This window comes from Phocoena phocoena, chromosome 15, assembly GCF_963924675.1.
Source record: "Phocoena phocoena chromosome 15, mPhoPho1.1, whole genome shotgun sequence".
Lineage (NCBI taxonomy): Eukaryota > Metazoa > Chordata > Mammalia > Artiodactyla > Phocoenidae > Phocoena > Phocoena phocoena.
The window spans coordinates 34949254-34970721 of NC_089233.1; the positions used below are offsets into that span (position 1 = coordinate 34949254).

The following is a 21468-nucleotide window of genomic DNA, read 5'->3' on the forward strand; positions in this document are numbered from 1 at the left end:
AACTTGCGCCGGGCCTCGTAGCCCGCCCGCCGCCAGCGGAGCAGCAGAGCGCGAGGGCGCCGGGCGCGGGGCGGGGGCGGGGGTCCGGCCGCCGGCCTTGAAGCGGCCGAGGCGCCGCTCTGTGCGCAGCATGAGGGGCCCGCGGCGGCCGCCGGGAGAGCTGTGTTTGCGAAAGCGGCCCGCGGCGTGAGAGGACTCGGCTGGACTTTCTCTCCGGAGCCGGCGGCGGAGCAGGCGAGTGCGCGCGTAGGAAACGCACCGCGGGCTCGGGCGGCGCTGGACGGGCGCGGGGGCGGCCGCCGCTCGGACCCCCGTGTGTTCCAGGTCCGGCCCCGGTGGCTGCGGTTGGCCTCGAGGGGGGACGGTGGAGTGGCGCTCAGACATTACCCGGTTGTTGTGAGCAGACGGTGCCTTTCCCAGTAGACCGCCGGGGCCCCCACTTAGGAAACCGGTAGAGCTCGTGGCCTTCAGGTGTGCGTACCTGCAGGAACAGATGCCAGTGTAACTCTGGTTGTCTCGCTGATAGGTTCCGGTGACCCCGGCCGGGAGGCTTCCGAGCGCTCGGCAACATGGCTTCCCCGCCCCACCAGCAGCTGCTGCAGCACCACAGCACCGAGGTGAGTTGTGACTCCAGCGGAGACAGCAACAGTGTGAGGGTCAAAATCAACCCCAAGCAGCTGTCCTCCAACAGCCACCCGAAACACTGCAAGTACAGCATCTCCTCCAGCTGTAGCAGCTCCGGGGACTCAGGGGGCGTCCCCCGGAGAATGGGCGCCGGAGGCCGACTGCGCAGGAAAAAGAAGCTGCCTCAGCTGTTCGAGAGGGCCTCCAGCCGGTGGTGGGACCCCAAATTCGACTCCATGAACCTGGAGGAGGCTTGCATGGAGCGCTGCTTCCCGCAGACCCAGCGCCGCTTCCGGTATGCGCTCTTCTACATTGGCTTCGCCTGCCTTCTCTGGAGCATCTATTTTGGGGTCCACATGAGATCCAAACTGACTGTCATGGTAGCCCCTGCTCTGTGCTTCCTCGTGGTGTGTGTGGGCTTTTTTCTGTTTACCTTCACCAAGCTGTACGCCCGGCATTACGTGTGGACCTCGCTGGTTCTTACCCTCCTGGTGTTCGCCCTGACTCTGGCTTCCCAGTTTCAGGTTTTGACGCCCTTCTCAGGACGAGTTGACAGCTTCAATCATACTCGGGCAGCCAGGCCCACAGACACTTGCTTATCTCAAGTGGGGAGCTTTTCCATGTGCATTGAAGTGCTCTTTTTGCTCTACACCGTCATGCACTTACCTTTGTACTTGAGCTTGATTTTGGGAGTGGCCTATTCTGTTCTTTTTGAGACCTTTGGCTATCATTTCCAAGACAAAGCCTGCTTCCCCTCACCTGGAGCAGAGGCCCTGCACTGGGAGCTGCTGAGCCGAGCCCTGCTGCACGTCTGCATTCACGCCATTGGGATCCACCTGTTCATCATGTCCCAGGTGAGATCCAGAAGCACCTTCCTCAAGGTGGGCCAGTCAATTATGCATGGAAAGGATCTGGAAGTCGAAAAAGCCCTGAAAGAGAGGATGATTCATTCTGTGATGCCAAGAATCATAGCTGATGACTTGATGAAGCAGGGGGACGAGGAGAGCGAGAATTCTGTCAAAAGGCATGCCACCTCCAGCCCCAAGAACAGGAAGAAAAAGTCTTCCATACAGAAAGCCCCTATTGCCTTCCGCCCGTTCAAAATGCAGCAGATCGAAGAAGTCAGTATTTTATTCGCAGATATTGTGGGCTTCACGAAGATGAGTGCCAATAAGTCCGCCCATGCCCTGGTGGGGCTCCTCAATGATCTGTTCGGCCGCTTCGACCGGTTGTGCGAGGAGACCAAATGTGAGAAAATCAGCACTCTGGGAGACTGCTACTATTGTGTGGCCGGGTGTCCCGAGCCTCGGGCTGACCATGCCTACTGCTGCATTGAAATGGGCTTGGGCATGATAAGGGCTATCGAGCAGTTCTGCCAAGAGAAGAAAGAGATGGTGAACATGCGCGTTGGGGTTCACACGGGGACTGTCTTGTGCGGCATCTTGGGCATGAGGAGGTTTAAATTCGACGTGTGGTCCAATGATGTGAACTTGGCCAACCTCATGGAGCAGCTGGGAGTGGCTGGCAAGGTTCACATTTCCGAGGCCACCGCAAAATACCTAGATGACCGGTACGAAATGGAAGATGGGAAGGTTACTGAACGCCTCGGCCAGAACGTTGTTGCTGACCAGTTGAAAGGTATGTGCATTTCTTTGCCTTGTCATCTCCTTCCACAATCCCATTTGTGTTGGAAAAACAAAACAGTCTTTTTCCACTGTCAGCATCTGGAGGCAGATCAGTTGTTCTCGGACATCTTATCATGGGGGCATCTCAGGACCAGTGGGACTTTTCCCCCAGTGAGTGAGGTATCACAGATCTGTTCACACCCTGACAGTGCTGACATAGATGACACCTTTTTTTGAAGGAAGGAGAACTTTGACAATATGTATCCTGCCAGTCGGCTGTTAATGTTTCTGAGATTCTGGGGCAGGTCTGATGAGTGTAAGGGGATTGGAGCCTTTCAGTGGTCAAAACTTTGAAACACCATAAGAAATTGCCTTTGTGATCCATTTGGTCACCCTGAAGCCCCATCAAAACGTTTTTCTATGCCTTTTTCCAAAAATGTGAAGAATAAAACTTTTCTCCTCTCTGGGCCTCACTTTGCTGGGATAAGGAAGTCGGCTCAGCCCTGCAAGACCCTTGAGAATTAGATGAAATTATGTACCCCTAAGTGCACACTGCCTTTTGCCTAGATGTCGTTTTTAAAAATGTTTGCATTTTCAGCTTTCATTTATTTAACAATGCTTTCTTATCATGGTATTTGTCTTACCTTATAGACTGCAGCATTTTAGAATATTAAACTTCTCAGACCACCAGGTGATTTGAAAGTTTAGACCCCCTCCCCCAACCCCTCAGATGTGTCCCTGTCTTAAGCTCCTTACTGCTATTGTTTGTGTTTTCACTGAGCTGCTTCTTTTATTTTATTTTTCTTTTATTTTCACTTAGGTCAAAAATCTTTGAGGTCTGGGAGATGATGTATAAGTAAGTGGGATCAAAAGTAAGAATTCTAAATAACATCCTCTCCCATCCTTTTTTAAAATTGTCCTTATATTTTACTAAAGTCTTCTGGATTGAGGGGAACATCTATTTTGGGAGTATGTAGAGAAAATAACATTAATTTTTAAAAAGCCAACATTTGTAAAGCTGTATTGTGTTTTGTGGTGCCCCCACGTTGCATAAATTACACAGTGAAAAGCCCCAGGGAATGGAATCCTCAGAAGGAGAAGTAACAGCTTAAATCAGAGACAGGAGAAGTAATAGTGTAAATCAGCCCTGGTAAGTGATTGAGTTTGAGGGCCTGGGTAAATTGTCAGTCTTGACACAGTCCCGTGTGCTCAGTTGATATTTTCTTTCTCTGCTTGTGATCGGAGTTCCATGTCATTTACTTATCTGTTATCTGGCGAGGGTGCTTTATTCTTATCCTAATTTTTCTTTATTCTGTTAATTTTGCCAACAGTTGAAGAATTTGTGGGTAGAGTAGAAATATATTTTCACCTCATAATTCTCTCTGCCTCAAGAGCTTGCAAGGCTGCATTGATGAGGTCAGAAACTATACTTTGTAGTTCGCTTAAGAGATTCTGCTGTGATAAGTGTCTTCCTTTGCAGGAGGGTGTCTCTTGCTCTGGAGTCTGGAGGTGCCAGTGGAGTGGGGTGCGGATGTAATCCCTGCTTGACATTTTGGCACCTTTGGGATCTGAGTGTCTCAGGCTCTGTCCTCAGGGGTTGTGGGACAGATTCCAGAGAATGGAGCAGCGCTGTACTACGTTAGATTAAGTATGACAATGATAGCAGTTTTGTAAGTGGTGCTTTGAACAGTGTATTACTTGAATTTCAAAAATAAAAACAGATGTAATCATTAAGTATGTCTGGAAATTGCCAGGTCTTTGATTCTTTGGCAATACCCATTTTTGGAAATTGCCAGGTCTTTGATTCTTTGGCAATACCCATTTTTGTTAATTTATGTGTAATTTTATTTTCAACTTATAGATCAAAGGTCTCAAAGACACTGACCAAAGAAAAAAAAAGAAAAGCCAGAATGAGTTTGTTGATTTTTAAGAAAAACTCACATAGTGTAAATTTCGTAAATTAACTTTTTCTTTAAATTTATGTACACTGTATATTTATAAGGAAAAGTTTTAGCACTGGATGGGATATGGGGAAGGATAGAGGGCTTAGCTTAACCAGTGATTTTTTGGTATGATATTCTCTCCTTTAACAGTTTCCCTGAGACCATGATTTTTGCTTTATTCAGCACATTTTGAAAACCTCTGGACGGGACCCCAGTAATAGAGGATGTCTACACAACTTCCTGACCTTTTTTGAAACTGCACAGTTCAATTTTCCTGACATTGTACAAATCTGCTCAGTTGAGATGATAGCATAGTTTGTAGAAGACCCTTTTCATACAGAGGGCTAAGGTTATATACATAAGATTCCTTTTAGCCCATCTTTGGGTTTGTGGCAGATATTTTTTTCTACGCAGTGTTGGCAGTTTTGTCCTTTTGTCCCCTTTTCTGATCTTGGGGTTAAAAATAACCAGTAGAGGATTCTGTAGAAATGAATATCCATTGAATAAACTGGGGATTCCAGCACTAGCCTGGCAGTGTGAAAGGAAGCTGCCACTCTGTAATTTGTCTGAACAGGCTTTGTGGGAAGTGGACTTTCATCATTTCTGCACATTCACTCACCCCGAGAACATCTTTGTTGTGCTCTCACGGTGCCTGGCCCCATAGACGCACAGGTGGAGTCGTGATGGTTTGTGACTTGGGGGAGCTCGAGGGTATAAACATCGTCGAGTCCAGAGATGGGAATACAGTAGAGAGGTGCACGCACCTGGGGGGTCTTGAGGTCGAGCAGTGGCTTTCCAGTGGATAAAAGAAGGACATTCGGTGCAGAGGAAGAAGCGTGGGCAAAGGCTTGGGGTTACGTTTCTTGGTGGACTGGGCAGTTTAAGTAGTTCATCAGGACAAGGAAGACTGCGATTACCTGGGAAGGAGTTTGGATTCCATCCTGTAGGTAATGGGTAGCCACTGATGGGCTTTGAGCAGGAAGCTTAGGTGATCTGATTTGCAATTTGAGAAAGTTTACTCTTTCAGTTCTAGGGAATGTGAGTTGGTGATTAGTGAGCTGTTTCAGTAAATCCCAGGCAGAGGCAATAGTGGCTTAGACCAAGGTAACAACAGTGGTAGTGGAGATGAGGGGATAGATGTGAGCAGCAGTAAGATCAGCTGGATTGAATATATAACCGTATTTAAACAGATGACAGGGGCAGGCAAGGGGCTTGATTCTTTGAACCGGAAATGGCTTTTCAAGTTTCTGGAATTGACATGGGGACAGTTTGACATCAGGCATGGGTGAGAGGCCTTTGAAGTTTCTGTGGTGTGAATGGAAAATGCAGAATCAAGTTGTAGAATATGAAATAGGCCAGGAGCCCCTGGCTTGTCCATTCATTCATTCAACAGATAATTTATTTTGTTTTGGGCACATTTCTAGGTGCTGGGGATACAGCAGTGAACAAAACACCAAAATTTCTGCCCTCGTGGTGATTCTTTTCTAACAGGATGATCAGACAATAAACAAGTAAAAGATAAAGTTTGTGTGTGAAATTTTAGAGAGGGTGACCAATCACTTAGAGAGAAGGTTGAAAGAATTTTCAGCACAGGACTAGGATTTTGGAAATGATCCAGAAAGTGAGGGGCAATTATTATTAAAGATTAGGAAGAAATAGTCTGATTTGAGTGATGGGAAGAAGGGTCCTTTCACACTATTTGGGACATACCACCGGGCCCATGAGGGTACTGGCTGTTCCGTTCTGTCTTGGGCCACAAGCAAAAAGGTGAGGAGTGTTGTCTAGAACTGTTAGTTTTTCCTTTCATAGGTAGAGAGTCACAAAGAAAGTGAAACTGTCAGAAAATACAGTCATCTTTACTCTTAAATACTAGGAAGATAAAACGAAGGTGCACAGTCATTCCAAATCGACACCAACACTCATGTATTTGTAGAAGGGAATGTCGAGGCTATTGCATTGTTAGGTGCAGAAACAAAACAAGACTTCCCCCCCAAACCAAGCTTTTAGCTCGGGGAAAGATCTGTTGATGTGCATTGGTAGAGATGGTTACCCACTGGCCACCTCAGTGACCGAGCCCTTCACCATGTGCTGATGGGTGGCACTTGGAAGAGTCTCTGTCTAGCCCCTGTCTGGGGCCACTCCTCAAACTGACAGTGGACAGACATACTTGGCGCTTCAGCTTTTGCCAGCAGCTGTCCCAAACTGGAAGTCTGGGCTCCCTGGTTCCCTGCCAGCTACAACTAGGAGCCCTGGCTACACACTAGTTTAGGGTGCAGTTTGCTTGCTCAAATGCACCCCTGGCTTCAACTGGTAGCTTGGATAGCTTGTAACCCTTGCCACGGTAGTGCTTGCCCACAGCTGACCGCTTGGTGTCTGCTCTTAAGTCATGTTGAAGAGAAACTCCCTGCTCACCTGCGTCCTCGCACGGACTCGCTTGTGCACGTCGAAACAGCCTCTCGAGTAGCAAGGGGCAGAGATAGGATGAAGCAGAAAATTTGGCTTGACATCTGGGATCGGAGACGACAAACAGCTGTGGAGTCGGTGCTCAGGCAGCCCCTGATGACCATTTATTCAGGCTCCTTCAGACCAAGTTATGTAGCTTCCCGAGGAGCACACAGCTGTTAATTCTTTTTTTTTTTTAATATTTATTTATTGATTGATGGATGGATGGATGGCTGTGCGCGGGCCTTCTCTTAGTTGCGGTGAGCGGGGGCTACTCTTCGTTGCGGTGCGCGTTTCTCCTTGTGGTGGCTTCTCTTGTTGCGGAGCACGGGCTCCAGGTGCGCGGGCTTCAGTAGTTGTGGCTCAGGGGCTCTAGAGCGCAGGCTTAGTACTGTGGCGCACAGGCTTAGTGCACCTGTGCTCCGCGGCATGTGGGATCTTCCCGGACCTGGGCTCGAATCTGTGTCCCCTGCATTGGCAGGTGGATTCTTAACCACTGCGCCACCAGGGAGGTACACCCCCGCCCCAAGCTGTTAATTCTGAGGACCAGCTTTTGAGTAGAATTAGCCTTTGGCAAAGAAAGTTAAGGGAATGGTTCCCTGAATTTCAGGTGGAATGAAGGGGGGAGGATAATCTTTTCAGGTAGAATAACTAAGAAGGAAAAATTAAAAAGAAGCAAATAGAATAAGTAAAGAAATTTCAGGGTTCTCATCTACTAGCCAGCCTTCAAATAATAATTGTGTTTCTACTTACTGGTTAGTGTCGCCTATGTACTTTGCTGTGGAATAATAATCTTGAAAAGAACACAGTGAATTTTCTATCGTGTGTGCACATGTGCTTAAATTTTCGTCTCTCTGTTGATTGGTGACTTAATTGGTATTTCTGTTTGGATTTCGATATTGTGAGAGTATAGTCATTCCACATACACACATAATAAATATTTACCATGTTAGCCATTTAGCCATTTTTAAGCCTGTCAGCTGGATTTTCTTAACTGCTTTGGCCTTCAGTCTGTTGCACTATGTTGAAGAATGTGTGGAAAATCTGGCTCTCAGAGATATATAATTGGAAAGTGGAGGAGCATTTTGATAGCTGTTTTAGACAATTGTGGATGTTTTTCTTTGATACTGTACCAACATCCAAGAAGTGGTAGTTTCTTAAGGGTTAGTTGCAATATGGAATCTGAAATCCTACTAATCAGTTTTTTCATCTGCTATCAAAACCCCGTTGGATTTTTTTTTTTTTTTTTTTTAGCGGTACGCGGGCCTCTCACCGTTGTGGCCTCTCCCGTTGCGGAGCACAGGCTCCAGACGCACAGGCTCAGCGGCCATGGCTCACGGGCCCAGCCGCTCCGCGGCATGTGGGATCTTCCCGGACCGGGGCACGAACCCATGTCCCCTGCATCGGCAGGTGGACTCTCAACCACTGCGCCACCAGGGAAGCCCCCGTTGGATTTTTAAACAAACCTTTCCCCGGGTGTGATTTTCTAACGTCATGAATTGGTCATTTGGAAAATTATGGTTTCTTGAGTTATGCAGATCTTCCAAATGTTGACAGAAGCAAAGTCTTTAAATATAGGGACGATGTCAGCTTCACAGTGGCAGATAAAAGCTTTCCAAAATTCTGGTTTTCACTTGAACGTTTGAGTTTCATCCTTGGCAACAAATACTGTCAGTTGTTTTCCTTGAAGCGACAGACTCATTTCATTCATTTTTCAGGAACAGTCTGCCAGATACTCAAGTCTGAGTGACCATAGTCTGTCTGTGGGTCAAGTATAAACGATGTTCCATCAAAAAAGCAGCTAGTTCAGCTTGCAGCCCAAACAGGTGTGCAGATGCTTTTGGTGACAACCAATCACATCAGTGATCTGGGCGGTGCTGTTCCCATGTCATCCCACAGAACGTTAAAGAGACACGTACTCAAGATTTAACACAATTATTCGATTTTACTGCTTCATCAGAGGACATTCTTAAGTGCAAATGACCGTTTTTTCCTTCTGCAAGTGTGTGGTGGTACAGAGCTCACTGATGACTAGCACAGTTTAGTCAGGCACCAGCAGTCTTAACCACCTTTGCTTTTGTACCATCAAGGCCAATGTCAACACTGAGAAAGGCAAATAATGTCTTAGTGTTATTATGAAAATAGTTTTGATCTCACAGATGCCCTGTAGAAGTCTTAGGGACCCATGGGGGTCTGCACACCGCACTTTCAGAACTGCTTCCCTAAATGGTAAGATAGGAAGAGTGAGGGTTTTGTACCTACTCCCCAAACACACATTCTCATATAGATGGGACAGTTCACACTGGAATTAGGATAGACGTGTGACATTTATTGTGGAGGTAGCAAGTGACTTCAGTTCATACATTTACTTTTTCTCAAAAAAATCCTTTGTGATTCTGCCAGATCTCTGCTGCTGGTGTTGAGGGGTCAGGATGAAGACTGTCAACTTTGTTTTTTGACTTATTTTTGCCGGCTCCCCCTTTGGCAGAATAGTATAGCGGTCCTGTGCGTGGGTTTTGGTTTCCCATACATTTGGATTCATTTCTCATTTCTGAACTGTGGAACCTTGGGCAAGCTAGGAATGATAGCGCCTCTGTCAGAGGCCTGTTGGGAGACTCAAACGAGATGATTATTCAAGTAAAGCACTTATTAGCATAGTGACTTGATTGCAACAGGCGTTCAATAAATAATAACCAACTCTTCTGCCTGGGGAGTCACGTTTTGTATTGCACTCAAGGGTGTTTCTTTTTTCCGGCACTCTGTTTGGTGCACATCTTGCATAACTGGGTACTGAAACCCAGAACACACCAGGGACTGTGATTGTGTCAGTTTCTCGAATGAAAAAGGGCAAGTGTCCAAAATACAGAACACCAATAACTTGCCCTAGTTAAACTGTAGCTGCCAGGTTTGGTAGCTTCTTTACTGAAAAACTCTAGGGAGTTTAGGCAGTATTGTTCTTGGGCTGCTTCTGGTCCCCAGAGCTTAGAGGTACTTAAGATGATGTAACCCTTGATAGTTGAGAAATTATGGGAAAATCTTTAGCTTTGGGACTCTGGAGATATTGGACGACGTTTACACCAGAGTAGTTAGTTACTCAGCTCTACCGTATTCTGCTGTAAACTCATTTATTTATTAAATAAGTATCAAGTGAGTTTCTACTATTTGTGAGGCCTGGACTAGGTTCTGGAGATAGAGCTCTGTGCCCTCTTAGACCCTACAGCCTAGAAGGGAAAGTAGCCATTCATCAAATAATCACCTAAACAAATGCTCTATACAAAAAGGGCTGGAGATAGGGAGACTTACTATCTCCATTTTATAGGTGAGGGAACTGAAGCACAGAGAGGTTAAGTAACTTGCAATGGTCACACAGCTAGAAGAAGCTACTAAGTGGTGGAGCCAATATTTAATCCCAAAGGACTGTATTAGAAAACATTGGTCCCCGCTTCATAGAATTGTTTTAAGGATTTAAAGAGAAAATTATATTAAGTACTTAGAAAAGTACTCGGCACATAGTAACTCTCCGTAGAGATTAGATTCACCAAATAGCGTTACTGAAAGTGGGAACAGTTTTCTTAGTAGCAGCAACAACAGAAAAAAAACTATACCTTTCTTCGTTCAGCTCTTTCCTGTTCAATGTTTTCAGGCACGTTGTTATCTCAGCCATTGTGAAATCTTAGGATCTTGGGGACTGTGTATGTTGAGAAGTTTGTGTACTATTTCCTTGATTCTTTCCCGTTATCCACCAGTTTTCAGGCTGAGTTGGTTTCTTAACATCTTGTGAAGGTGACCAGTGGCTTTTTTCAAGAATCAATATAAACTCTTGGATTTTAGCTTCTTTAGTGTATTTCACTCCATTACAGATATCATTTTTTTTTTTTTTTTTTGATGCTCAGATTTTCCTATCTTGGGCCCTGAGAATCCTTTCCAGTTGGCCCCTGAATCCTTTTCATACAAACTGGCAGTGTTTGTACTCATCAAGTAACATTTTTATGAAGTAGAGAAATTATAGGCATTAAAATCTCATTAATTCTGTTTGGTATGTTTGTTTAGCGAGACTGAGGTAAGGTTTACCCTCTTTTTTGAAAAGAAAATTAACAGTATATGCATGTTTGTATGAAGAAAGAGCACTGCTGAACAAATGGTTTGTGCTTTTTCAAGCTCCTCAGAAGCTTTAATTTACATTCTTACAATTGACAATTATAGAGCAATGCAGCATATCTGTCTCTGGTATCTTCCCACTAATGCCTGTTGAGGGACAGGTGCCTGTGAATGTTGGTAAATAAGGATAAAGAACAATAAAATGAAAGAAATCCTAGACCAAAATGTAGATCACTTGTTTGCAGACTGAAGTGTGCCCCCAGCCTGTCGAGCCCCATCCCCCAGGACAGCTGTGAAGGGTTCCAGGAGGCCCAACTTCAGGAATCCCCTTCACAGGAACATTGTTCTGAATAGTGATTCCTGGAATGACTGCCCTGCCACTCTCCTTTCTGTCTTGTATAATGTGCATTTGACTTACTTATTTTGTTTCTGATCTGTCTCCACCCCACTGGAATGTGTCTTGAGAGCAGGAATGTTTGCACATTTTATTTACTGCTGTATTCCTAGTGCCAGAAGCATAGCTGGCATATAGCAGATGCTCAATATTTGTGACATGAATGAATGAATGAAGAATAACCACAACCCAGACATTTACGTGGAACAAACCAGAAAGGAGAGGGAAAGCAACAACTGGTTTTCCAGGAATAGTTGAGTGGTTAATTAAATAGAGGCTACTGGTAGGATCATTAAAGAACTTAGGGAAGGAGAGGGGAGAGTGCCCGAGAGTGTGAAATGGGCCCATGGGTGTGGGACAGTGGGCAGTCCCGGGCTCCCGGGCTCCTGAGTTCTTCGGGGAAGGCCACCAGGCAGGAACTCAGAGGATTAAAAACCCAAGTGTTTATTTAGGGTTCAGGAAATACGGGGTTGAATGGCTTAGTTTACGCAATCATTTTTAAGCTTTTTAAAACGGAGATTTCAGGAAGTATATATATCTTTAATAATGCTGTAGCTCCTTACAATTCCTATTTGATTATAATTTATGCACATGGAAAGCCAGCATACCCTTTTTTCGGCAAAGCTCCAGCATAATCTTTGTGCATAATTTCCAGGATTTTTATGTAATGCTGTTAAATTCTGTTCATTTTTTTTTCCTCCCAAAGAAAAATGTGCTACTGAAATCAGCTTTTAGATATTTATATTTGTGTTTGAATTGTATGGGAAATATTAACTTTGGTTTTTTACCACGTAGTTTGTAGAGAGGAAGAAAACCCACATGCAGGTGATTTATATTCTTGTTTATGGATATCAACATACAATATCCCGTTAAGACTTTGACATTTTAAGTGAAAGAGACGATTGCGCATTGATTTAGTTCTGCCCTATTAAGTGTTAACGTCTCAAGTATGGATTATACTGCATTCTGTAACTTCATAAACGAGTTCTTTTCCCCAAGAGAAATGCTTCTTGTGGTCATTAATGTTAATTTTTGTTTTGTGAATGAGCTGTCTAAAACCAGGGAAGGGTGATGTTCTGAAAGAAAAGTACTTTTATAGAATTATTGTTTGAAAAAATAAATTTGTTCAGTAGATTAGCTTTTCATCTTGTGATGTTTTCTCCACTAACTAGTTAAACACTTTCGGGAAAATAATTTAATCTCTCTGTCTCAGTTTCTTCCTGTTTGTAAAATGTAAAGTTTGAACTAGATGCGCTTTAAATCCCCCACCCTTCTCTAAGAATAGCTGAGCTTCTGTGACTGGAACATAGTACGCGTTCTTCATATGAAAAACTGGTTTCTTCTTCATTCATTTGTTTAAACTGTGAACCCTTATTTAGATAAATTTAGCATATGGAAACTCAGATTTACCTAACCGCTAAATTGCGGGGCATGGTGAAATTCTTAATGTTCTAAAGGATTCTTTACTTCCTTTAAATATAAGTAAATAAGATGGAGTTATAGAAGTATAATTTACACATTTTTAAAATCACATTTGTTATATAAAGCCAGGGTATCATTAGAGGAAACCCATTTTATTTTGAAAGTTTGGGAACTACTTTTGAAATGGCTTGGAGAAAATGTGAAGTGATTAAATTAAAAAAATGTGCTTCAGTTTCTGTTTGAACATTACTTTGGAGAGATATTGGAAGGTTAGGTGCCAGTAAGATGAATTTCACTTGTGTTGGCAAGTTTTTCACTGGCAGGACAGAGCAAATACTGGATTAATAATGTTCTTACCGATTATTCTGTTAATAAAAGACTCACTTGCTCCTGACGGTGAGTTCCTGGATCTGCTGACTGTATAGTTAGTATGCCAGGGTCCTATGTATTTACTGTGTAGTTAGTGTGACTTTAGTAGCCCCCAAATTAATACACCTGGAAAGTGTCTAGCTTAGGCCTCTTAATTAGAAATTAGAGGTCACCAAATGATAAAAGGAAACCCTTGGATTTAATTATAAAGGATTTATAAAAGAAATTGAATGGTTTTCTTATCCTTTCTTACAAATAGCAAAGCATAGCAAAGCAGCTCATGGAAAGTAATATAACATTTTCTGTGATTTGCATGGCTGGTGAAACAAAGTGAAAAGGAAAAACACTCTACTTTGTTCTGAAAGACAGCGTTGACTCTGGGTACATATGTCATCTGACCTGAGAGAGAATTTCACCTCAACAAAGGCCCAACTTGTGAAACTGTAGCTTCCCTTAGAGAAACTGTTATTCACAGCCCGTTGGAGTCATATGTTTTCTACCAGCTAAGGCGACTGACTCAGTGTGTCAGTAATTGCAGGAGGTTAAAAACTTTTGGAACACCATGCAAACAAAACATTTCAAAGGATTTTTCTGGTCTCTAACACACATTTCATAGTGACTTTCTCAGCTGGAATAACTTAATTAACTCTGTGTTCTTTCTGGCTCCTGAAAGAAATTGTGATTTATGAACACTTTCAGAGCTGATGATTCTAAGATAACAACTTTGTCCCTCTGCCATTTGAAGTTCAAATGCAAATGTTTGCTTTCATAGCTCTAGTCATGATGTTACTTTATTTAGTAGCTATTAAATTTCCGATTCCATATACTCCCCTGGAGGTGTTCCAGTTTGCACTAAGGTTTCTGTTTCTTTCAACAACATTGGTTACGGTGTGTGGAACTTTCCTGAACAAGGAATATGAACAAGGTTCTTAGAGTGGCTGATTTTAAGCTTTTCTTTTTTAAATAACAGCTCTTTTTGACATATAATTCACATACTGTACCATTTAAAGTATGCAATTCAGTGATTTTTAGTATATTGACAGATGTGTGCACATCACCATAATCAATCTTAGAACATTTTTATCACCCCCAAATGAACCTCTGTACCCATTAGCACTCACTTCCCATTTCCACCTAAACCTCCCAGGCCCTGGCAACCACTAATCTACTTTCTGTCTCTGTGGATTTGTCTATTCTGGACGTTTCATACACATGAAATCATGCAATATGCAGCCTTTTGTGTCTGATTTCATTCACTGAGCATATTGTTTTCAAGGTTACCTGTGTTGTAGCCTGTATCAGTACTTCATCCCTTTATTTGGTTGCATAATATTCCATTGTATGGATAGATCACATTTTGTTTATCCATTCATCAGTTGATGGAAAAGTGATTCTTTTTTCGAAATCAACAAACTGATCGTTTGAAAATAAATTGAAATGATAAAAAACTTTTATTATTTAGTAATATAACTTGACTAAAATATGGCTATTTCATTTTCACTAGTGTTTAGAAGTTTTCCTGAGAGACATGATTAAATGAGATTTAATACTGAATTGTAGTTTCACATAATCAGTTTAGTTTTTTTTTAACAGCTGTTCTCTTTTCTAAGCTCGATCCATGTTGATTAAATATTAAATTCTCTGATCCCCTTCCTTTCTCCCAGCCAGTTCCTGAATAGACAGCTTTGGGAGTAGCATGTGGTTGACTTTGAAACCAGCCTCATCTGATATGTTGTTAGATATAAAGATCAAATATAGTATTAATAAGTCTTTCTGGATTTGTCAAGTTTTCTGAAGAGCTCAGGATTTCCCCCTTTAGTCAATCAGATGTTTTCCTGATTAAGCAGTTTAAACATTTGGTTTTGTGTTTCTGAAATGTATAAAACACTTTTTACCTTCATAAAAATGAAATATGCCAAATAAAATTTAATTTTCTTGTTGACTCAGTTATTTTTATTGCTTGTTATTTGGCTTTTATTGATATAGCAATTTGACTATAAAAATCGGACTTTTTGCTTTATTTTAAATAAATCAAGATTATTGTTTTTCCAGTTCTTATGTTTTTAAATACTTTTTCTGCTTGCTGTCTTGCTATCAGCTTATGTAGCTATCAGTGTATGCTTTCCTATAACAGGTTTGCTCCTGGTTTTCACTTTACTCCATAAAAAAACCCCCAAATAACCAAGCTCATTAACCTTGCAGATATAGTTTCATTAAAGAGACTAAGAGTTCCATCTTTGTGAAAGTTTTTGGTTGTCAGCTATGTTCTGAATAAGTTGCTAGGTACTGAGTTCAGATGAGTAAGATGTTATGACAGTTATTTTTATTATATTTTTAAGGGGGAGGAGAAAGGGAAATTTGAATCAAATCTGTGTCTTAGTAAATGTAGCATGTTTTCCACAAGACTGAAGTAGGTTTCTTTTGAGTGTGTAGAGATAGAAAATGGGAATTATAGATTCTATAACTAATGATGAATTAATTAGAATTCATTAACAATTCATTCTATAACTTGTTGTATTATAAAGCTAAAATGTGAATGTTAAATTTGGGAAGTATTGATTGTTGTTGAAATTTACCAGAATTTTGGGAAAGTACTTTGCAGACTTCCCCAAGAACGATCTGGTAAGAATAGCTGATTGTATAGGAAGTGTGTGCGTTGGGCATCCTCTAATACCCTGCCAAGGAAGGAGAGGCCTTGTTTCTTCCTCTTTGGTTTAAGCTGAAGGTGTGCATGGATTTGCAGCGCCCAAATTTAGTCGTCCAGCCTTTAGTATGGTGCTAATCTGTGGTTGCTATTTGTTTTAGGAAGGTCTGTTCTTCCTGAAGGGCCTGGCCAGGTGCCAGGCGCCCAGTGCAGGCCCAGGTGACTCCGAAGTTACCTGATCTGTGCTCGCTCCTCACGCTGCAGGTTACATTCCTGTGTCTGTCAAGCCTATGGAGGCTTTGGCCTTCTGGTTTAGTAAGACTGTTCCCTGAGGTTAAAAATTAAGGTAGATTCAATTCTTAAGAGGATGGGTTGTCAATGTCTTAATTGTCTAGTATTTAACATGTTAATAAACGCCATGTGTGCATCATTTTTCTCTTTAGGAAAGCGTGTCGCCTAACCTGAGGGGTTCTGGTTCTGATCAAATGGGATGGGGCACGTAAGAATGCCTGGTGCATGGTAGGTGTTTAGCGGATGTTGGTTTTCAGTCTGCCCCCTCCCCCCAACCTGTTTCTTAAGTGTTGAAACCCATGCAATGGATGGTACCCACCCTCCCCAGCAGCTGTGAGAAAGCGGGGGTGGGGGGGCACAGTGGGAGTGGGTGCTCTAGTGTCAGGTCCCCACCACTGAGAGTCAAGGAGGGAGTCAGATGCAGGCTTCCCTCCTATCCAGACAACTCACCTTTCGTCTTTGGTGCTCACTTGCCCTTTGCATGTTCTTCTCCCCCTGCCGTGAGCTCCAGGCACAGGGGGATCGGGATGGGGATTGTGATAAGGGAGACTGTAAAACCAGATACATGAGAAGCTGGACACAGTGTTTCACAGCACTGGGGCTGTGCAGAAAAATAGAGCAGGGTGAGGACGTAGTCACTGCTGTTCGTGATTTTGTGTCTGGTGGAAGGAAGGTGCATTCATCTCTCTCAAGAGATGTTAATAAATTTTATGGCTCATTTATGACTGTGAACGCAGCACTTGAATTGCCGCTACCCCCTTTTACAGATAAAGAAAAATGTATTTTCATGTGTCAGGTTCTCAGTTCATACTTCTCCACGGGGCATCCTGAGGTGCTCGCCCAGCGTCTGGGATCAGGGGTCAACATTTCTTAATGATAGTCTTTGTAAGACTGTCATGGAAAGTCCTTGGGTAGGGACTTAGGATTGATCTGAACCTGACTGGCTCCCAGTCTAAACTACAGGCCTGGTGATGCTGCCCTAATTGCTTTTATAAACTGACGCTGGGCTTCTCCTACCACATGGAGAACTTTATCAGGGCTCTGCTCTGCCACCCACCTCCTTGCTGTAATCCAACACTTTCCTGATGTTCCGTTCACTTTTTAAAAAATTGATGTGAAATTCACATTACATAAAATTAACCATTTTAAAGTTACCAATTCATTGGCATTTAGTACATTCACAGTGTTGTACAACCTCTAATTCCAGCACATTTTCATGGCCCCAGAAGAAAACCTCATATCTGTTAAGCTGTCTCTCCCCATTCCTCCTTCTTCCCAGTACCTGACAATCACTAATCTACTCTCCGTCTCCATGCATTTGCCTATGCTGGATATTTCGTGTGAATAGATCATATGGGACCTTTTGTGTCTGGCTTCTTTCACTTAGCATAATATTTTCAAGGTTCATCCATGTTGTAGCATGTATTGGAACTTCATTTCTTTTTATGGCTGAATACTACTCCATTGTGTGGATGGACCACATTTTGTTTATCCATTCGTCTGCTCATGGATATTTAAGCTATTTCCACCTTTTGACTATTGTGAATAGTGCTGCTGTGAACCTTCTTTTTTTTTGAGTACATATTTTCAGTTGTTTGGGGTATATGCCTAGGAGTGGAATCGCTGGGTCATAGAGTAACTCTATATTTAACTTTTGGACAAACCTCTGCCACTTTTTAAAATGAGAAACTTGTAAGAAGGACCCTCTTATTAGTCACATCTGGCAATCAGATGTTTCAGCAAATGTCCTCTCAGTTGAGAGCCAAGCTGATAATAGGTAGCTATGAATGATGTATCCTGATTGAAATAATGACTTTGTTCCCTGTAAGTTGGAGTGGTATTACGATTAGGAAAAGAACTATCATGTAGATATAACATGTTTAGAGACCTTTTCTTTTTGATAAACGTATGGGTTTTGGCTGTCCCCTCTGGGCTGGCATTGGATTTGGCAACTTTGGAATTGTATGTTAGATAAACAGTTGTTATCTAGGGCAAGCTTTAAAAAAGTGCTATTTAAATATTGACCAAAAAAAAAAAAAAAAAAAGCCCCGAGCAGCTCTAGGAACTTTCTTGTTCAAATGAGTCCAAACTGTCTAAATACAGTGTGGTAAAATTAGGCTTCCCCTCTGGTTTCCGTGGGGCTAGTGAGCCGGGGGCCTCCCGTGCCGTCCGGATACTCTCCACTTGTTAACTGTCCTTCGAGCACAGGGATGTGGGTTACTATCCACGGCTAGCAGTGTTCCCACGGTGCGACCTTAATATAGAACGTTTTTCTTAAAAAACATTGGCTACCGACAGCGCTCAGCTCCCAAACAAGGTCATTGGTTCATAGTTCATTTTTATTTGTTTTTATGTAGTTAAAACAAGAAAGAGTATGTGAACATGTCAGCGATATTAAGTGTCAGTACTGTTCAGGGTAGAAGAGGAGAAAAGTGAGTCTCTAATCAGAAAACTACTCTTCCTCCTTTGGGGCAAAGGAAGAGGCAGGGTCCCTCTGTGGCGACGAAGATGATGGTGGAGGCCGTGTGCTGAGAAGGTAGAGTGGGTGGGATGCTCCAGTGCCACCTCAGCCCCCACTCTGGGGAGTGGTGTCGCCCGCCCCCCCCCCAAGGTGTGTTTATTGGTCCCCCTGAGAAGTTGCCCTTGTTGGCAGCTTGGAACGCCTTGTAGGGCGGCTGGGTTACGATGCCCACGATTGGATGAGCCCACACTGTGAGGCAGCTCTCTGGCCCACGGGGTTGCAGCAGATGTCATTTGCCTTCTGCTAGGATATTCTTCGAGCCTGTGGGTGGGGAGGTAAAGCTGCAGGTAAGTGGGGGCACCTCCTCCAGGGCACAGAGGGAGTGTGTAGCCTGTGTCAGGATCCCGCCAGGGAGGAACCATCCTTGAAAGCGCCTGTTACTCTGCTGCTGGGCTACATTTTGCTTTTTCTTTTTTAAGCCACATTTGTTCACATTCATTCATTAAACAAAGTTTTTGAGGGCCTGGTAGGGATTGAGGATACGAGGATGAATAAACCGTGGTCCTTGTCTCAAAACTCCCCCAGACTACACCCGTTGTGCTGGTGGGTTGTGAGGTGGAGCCCCCTGCCGGGGCGGGAGCAGCCTGGCGGCTCCTCAGAAGGTCAAACAGCGTTACCATGTGACCCAGCAGTCCACTCCAGGTGTGCACCCAGAAAACCAGAAAACGTTATTCGTCGTAACAGCCGCAAGGTGGAAACAATCCAGATGTCCATCCAGTGCTGAACAGATAAACAAAATGTGGTCTGTCGTTAGATGGAATACTGTTCAGCCATAAAAAGGAATGAAGCACTGACACACACTACCATGTGGATGAAGCTCCCAAACATCCTGCTCAGTGAAAGAAGCCAGACACAAAAGGCTGCATATTAAAGTATTTCAAGTGTCCAGAACAGGCAAATCCATAGAAACAGAAAATAAATTAGTGGTTGCCTCAGGCTGGGGGAATTGAAGGGAAAAGGAGGGTGACTGCTTATGGGTATGGGGTTTCTTTTTGAGGCAGTGAAAATGTTCTGAAATTGATTGTGGTGATGGTTGTACAACTCTGTGAATATACTAAATATCACTGAATTGTATACTATAAATGGATGAATTGTATGGTATGTGAATCGTATCTCAAAAAAGCTGTTATAGAAAACACAGAAACCTCGAAGACTAACATTAACTAACACTGACAATTGGAATGTATCGTAGTACAAGGCAGTGCGATTGGAGATTGAGATTTCGTAGTTTGTCTCTGCAGGGCAGAGGGGGATGCAGTGGATGGTGCTACTGCAGCCTCTTGGGAGAGATAGAAGTCAGACATTCAGAATCTTCATTTCCATTGGTGTTCAGAGTTGTACAAGTTTAGGAGGACTGATTCATGCTAATCATGAGACTGATATACAAGCTAGGTGCCAATGTATTACTTTACATTGGGGAATATAGTGTATTCTTTTGCGGGTAGAATATTCATATCTACTGCCCAGGGCGTTTTCTCCATGAAATCAAAATATGTGGGGGGCCTAGTTAATAGGAACAAGATTGCTAAGAAGTGTAGAATAGAGTGAAGGATCTTAAAGCATGTGATGCTTTATTTAGCCATGGGGAGATCACAGTGAGTACATCTTCCAGGCCCTGGAACACTTATGTCCACTAGATTGAGTGCCTTCCCTGAACTGTGTAAAATGCTGCCAGAGCTCTTACCGTGTGCTTTCCTTAAAGGAGAGATGTCGGGGAGTTCCCTGGTTGCCTAGTGGTTAGGGTTCTGGGCTTTCACTGCTGTGGCCCGGGTTCAGTCCCTGGTCAGGGAACTGAGATCCTGCAAGCCGTGCAGCACAGCCAAAAAAAAAAAGAAAAAGAAAAAGGGAAAAAAAACCACAGGAGATGTTGTAAAACAAAACAAAGCTTCACCATGAAATAGAAAACTCCCCACTTCATAAGGGATGAAAACATATGTAGAAATGCTTACAAATAAAGCCAAGGTAGTTTCAAATTAGTAGTGTGTGAGTTAATGAAGACCTAACTAAAAGTAGCTAAAAATAAAAGAATTTCTTATCTCATATAACAAGAAGTGTTGCAGTTCCAGGTTTTTAAGTCAGAGGTTTGATGACATTTTCAAGGACCCAGGTGCTGTCTGTCTTTGCTTTCTGCCATCCCTGCTGTGTGGGAGATGTCTTCTCTTGTGGCACAAGGTGTCTGCAGACATTCCAGGTGACATGACATTCAGTAAAGAAGAGGGCCTTTCCTTCACATGCATGTCTTATTTTATTAGTAATGAAACTTTTCCTAGACATCCCCAAGCAGACCTCCCTCAGGTCCCTTTGGCCAGGGCAGGACCATGTCCATGCTCTCACCAGTCACCAGTAAGGGGAGTGAGGCCCTGTTGGCTTGGTCTTACCTTGCTCCATCCATCAACTGGGGCCAGGTGGGGGTGGGGTCTCTTTCTGGAACAGGTGAAAGGGAGATCCCCCAAAGAGTATCAGGCTTCTGCTGTCAAGGATGGTTTGAGGTGGGGGCATAAAGAAAGAAAATGGCCCTTAAGGATGCAAAGCATTAAGCCTGTGACTTTAATGAAAACATGCAGTATTTTTGTTTTTGTTTTTTTTTTGGCTGGGTTGGGTCCTTGTTGCTGCGTGTGGGCTTTCTCTAGTTGCGGTGAGCGGGGGCTACTCTTTGTTGTGGTGCACGGGCTTCTCATTGTGGTGGTTTCTCTTGTGGAGCATGGGTTCTAGGCGCGCAGGCTTCAGTAGTTGTAGCATGCGGGCTCAGTAGTTGTGGTGCACAGGCTTAGTTGCACTGTGGCATGTGGGATCTTCCCGGACCAGGGATCAAACCCATGTCCCCTGCATTGGCAGGCAGATTCTTAACCACTGTGCCACCAGGGAAGTCCCCATGAAGTGTTTTTAAAATGAAAATTTAGGTGCTTGTTCTTAGGAGAAATTGTGAAACTGGATTATGCAACCAACTCAGACTTTGCATTTCTACTGTTCATTTCCCCCGAGATGGCTCCAGTCCCTTAGACCAGGCACAACTGTTTTTTCTGCCTTGAGCCTGCACCCTTACTGGTTGAGTTTTCTCAGAGCAGGGCCTCTCTGCACTCCTCCCCTCTCCTCAG

At 43.5% G+C, this 21468-nt stretch overlaps 1 protein-coding gene across 1 annotated transcript in view; it reads left to right on the forward strand.

Annotated features, from left to right (window-relative positions):
• The first annotated feature begins 569 nt into the window (after positions 1–569).
• Positions 570–21468, forward strand: part of ADCY9 (adenylate cyclase 9) — a 129895-nt gene continuing 108996 nt past the window's right edge. The window contains exon 1 of the mRNA XM_065892517.1: positions 570–2262. Coding sequence (XP_065748589.1) covers positions 570–2262 — 1693 coding nt within the window. The remainder of the gene's footprint in view (positions 2263–21468) is intronic.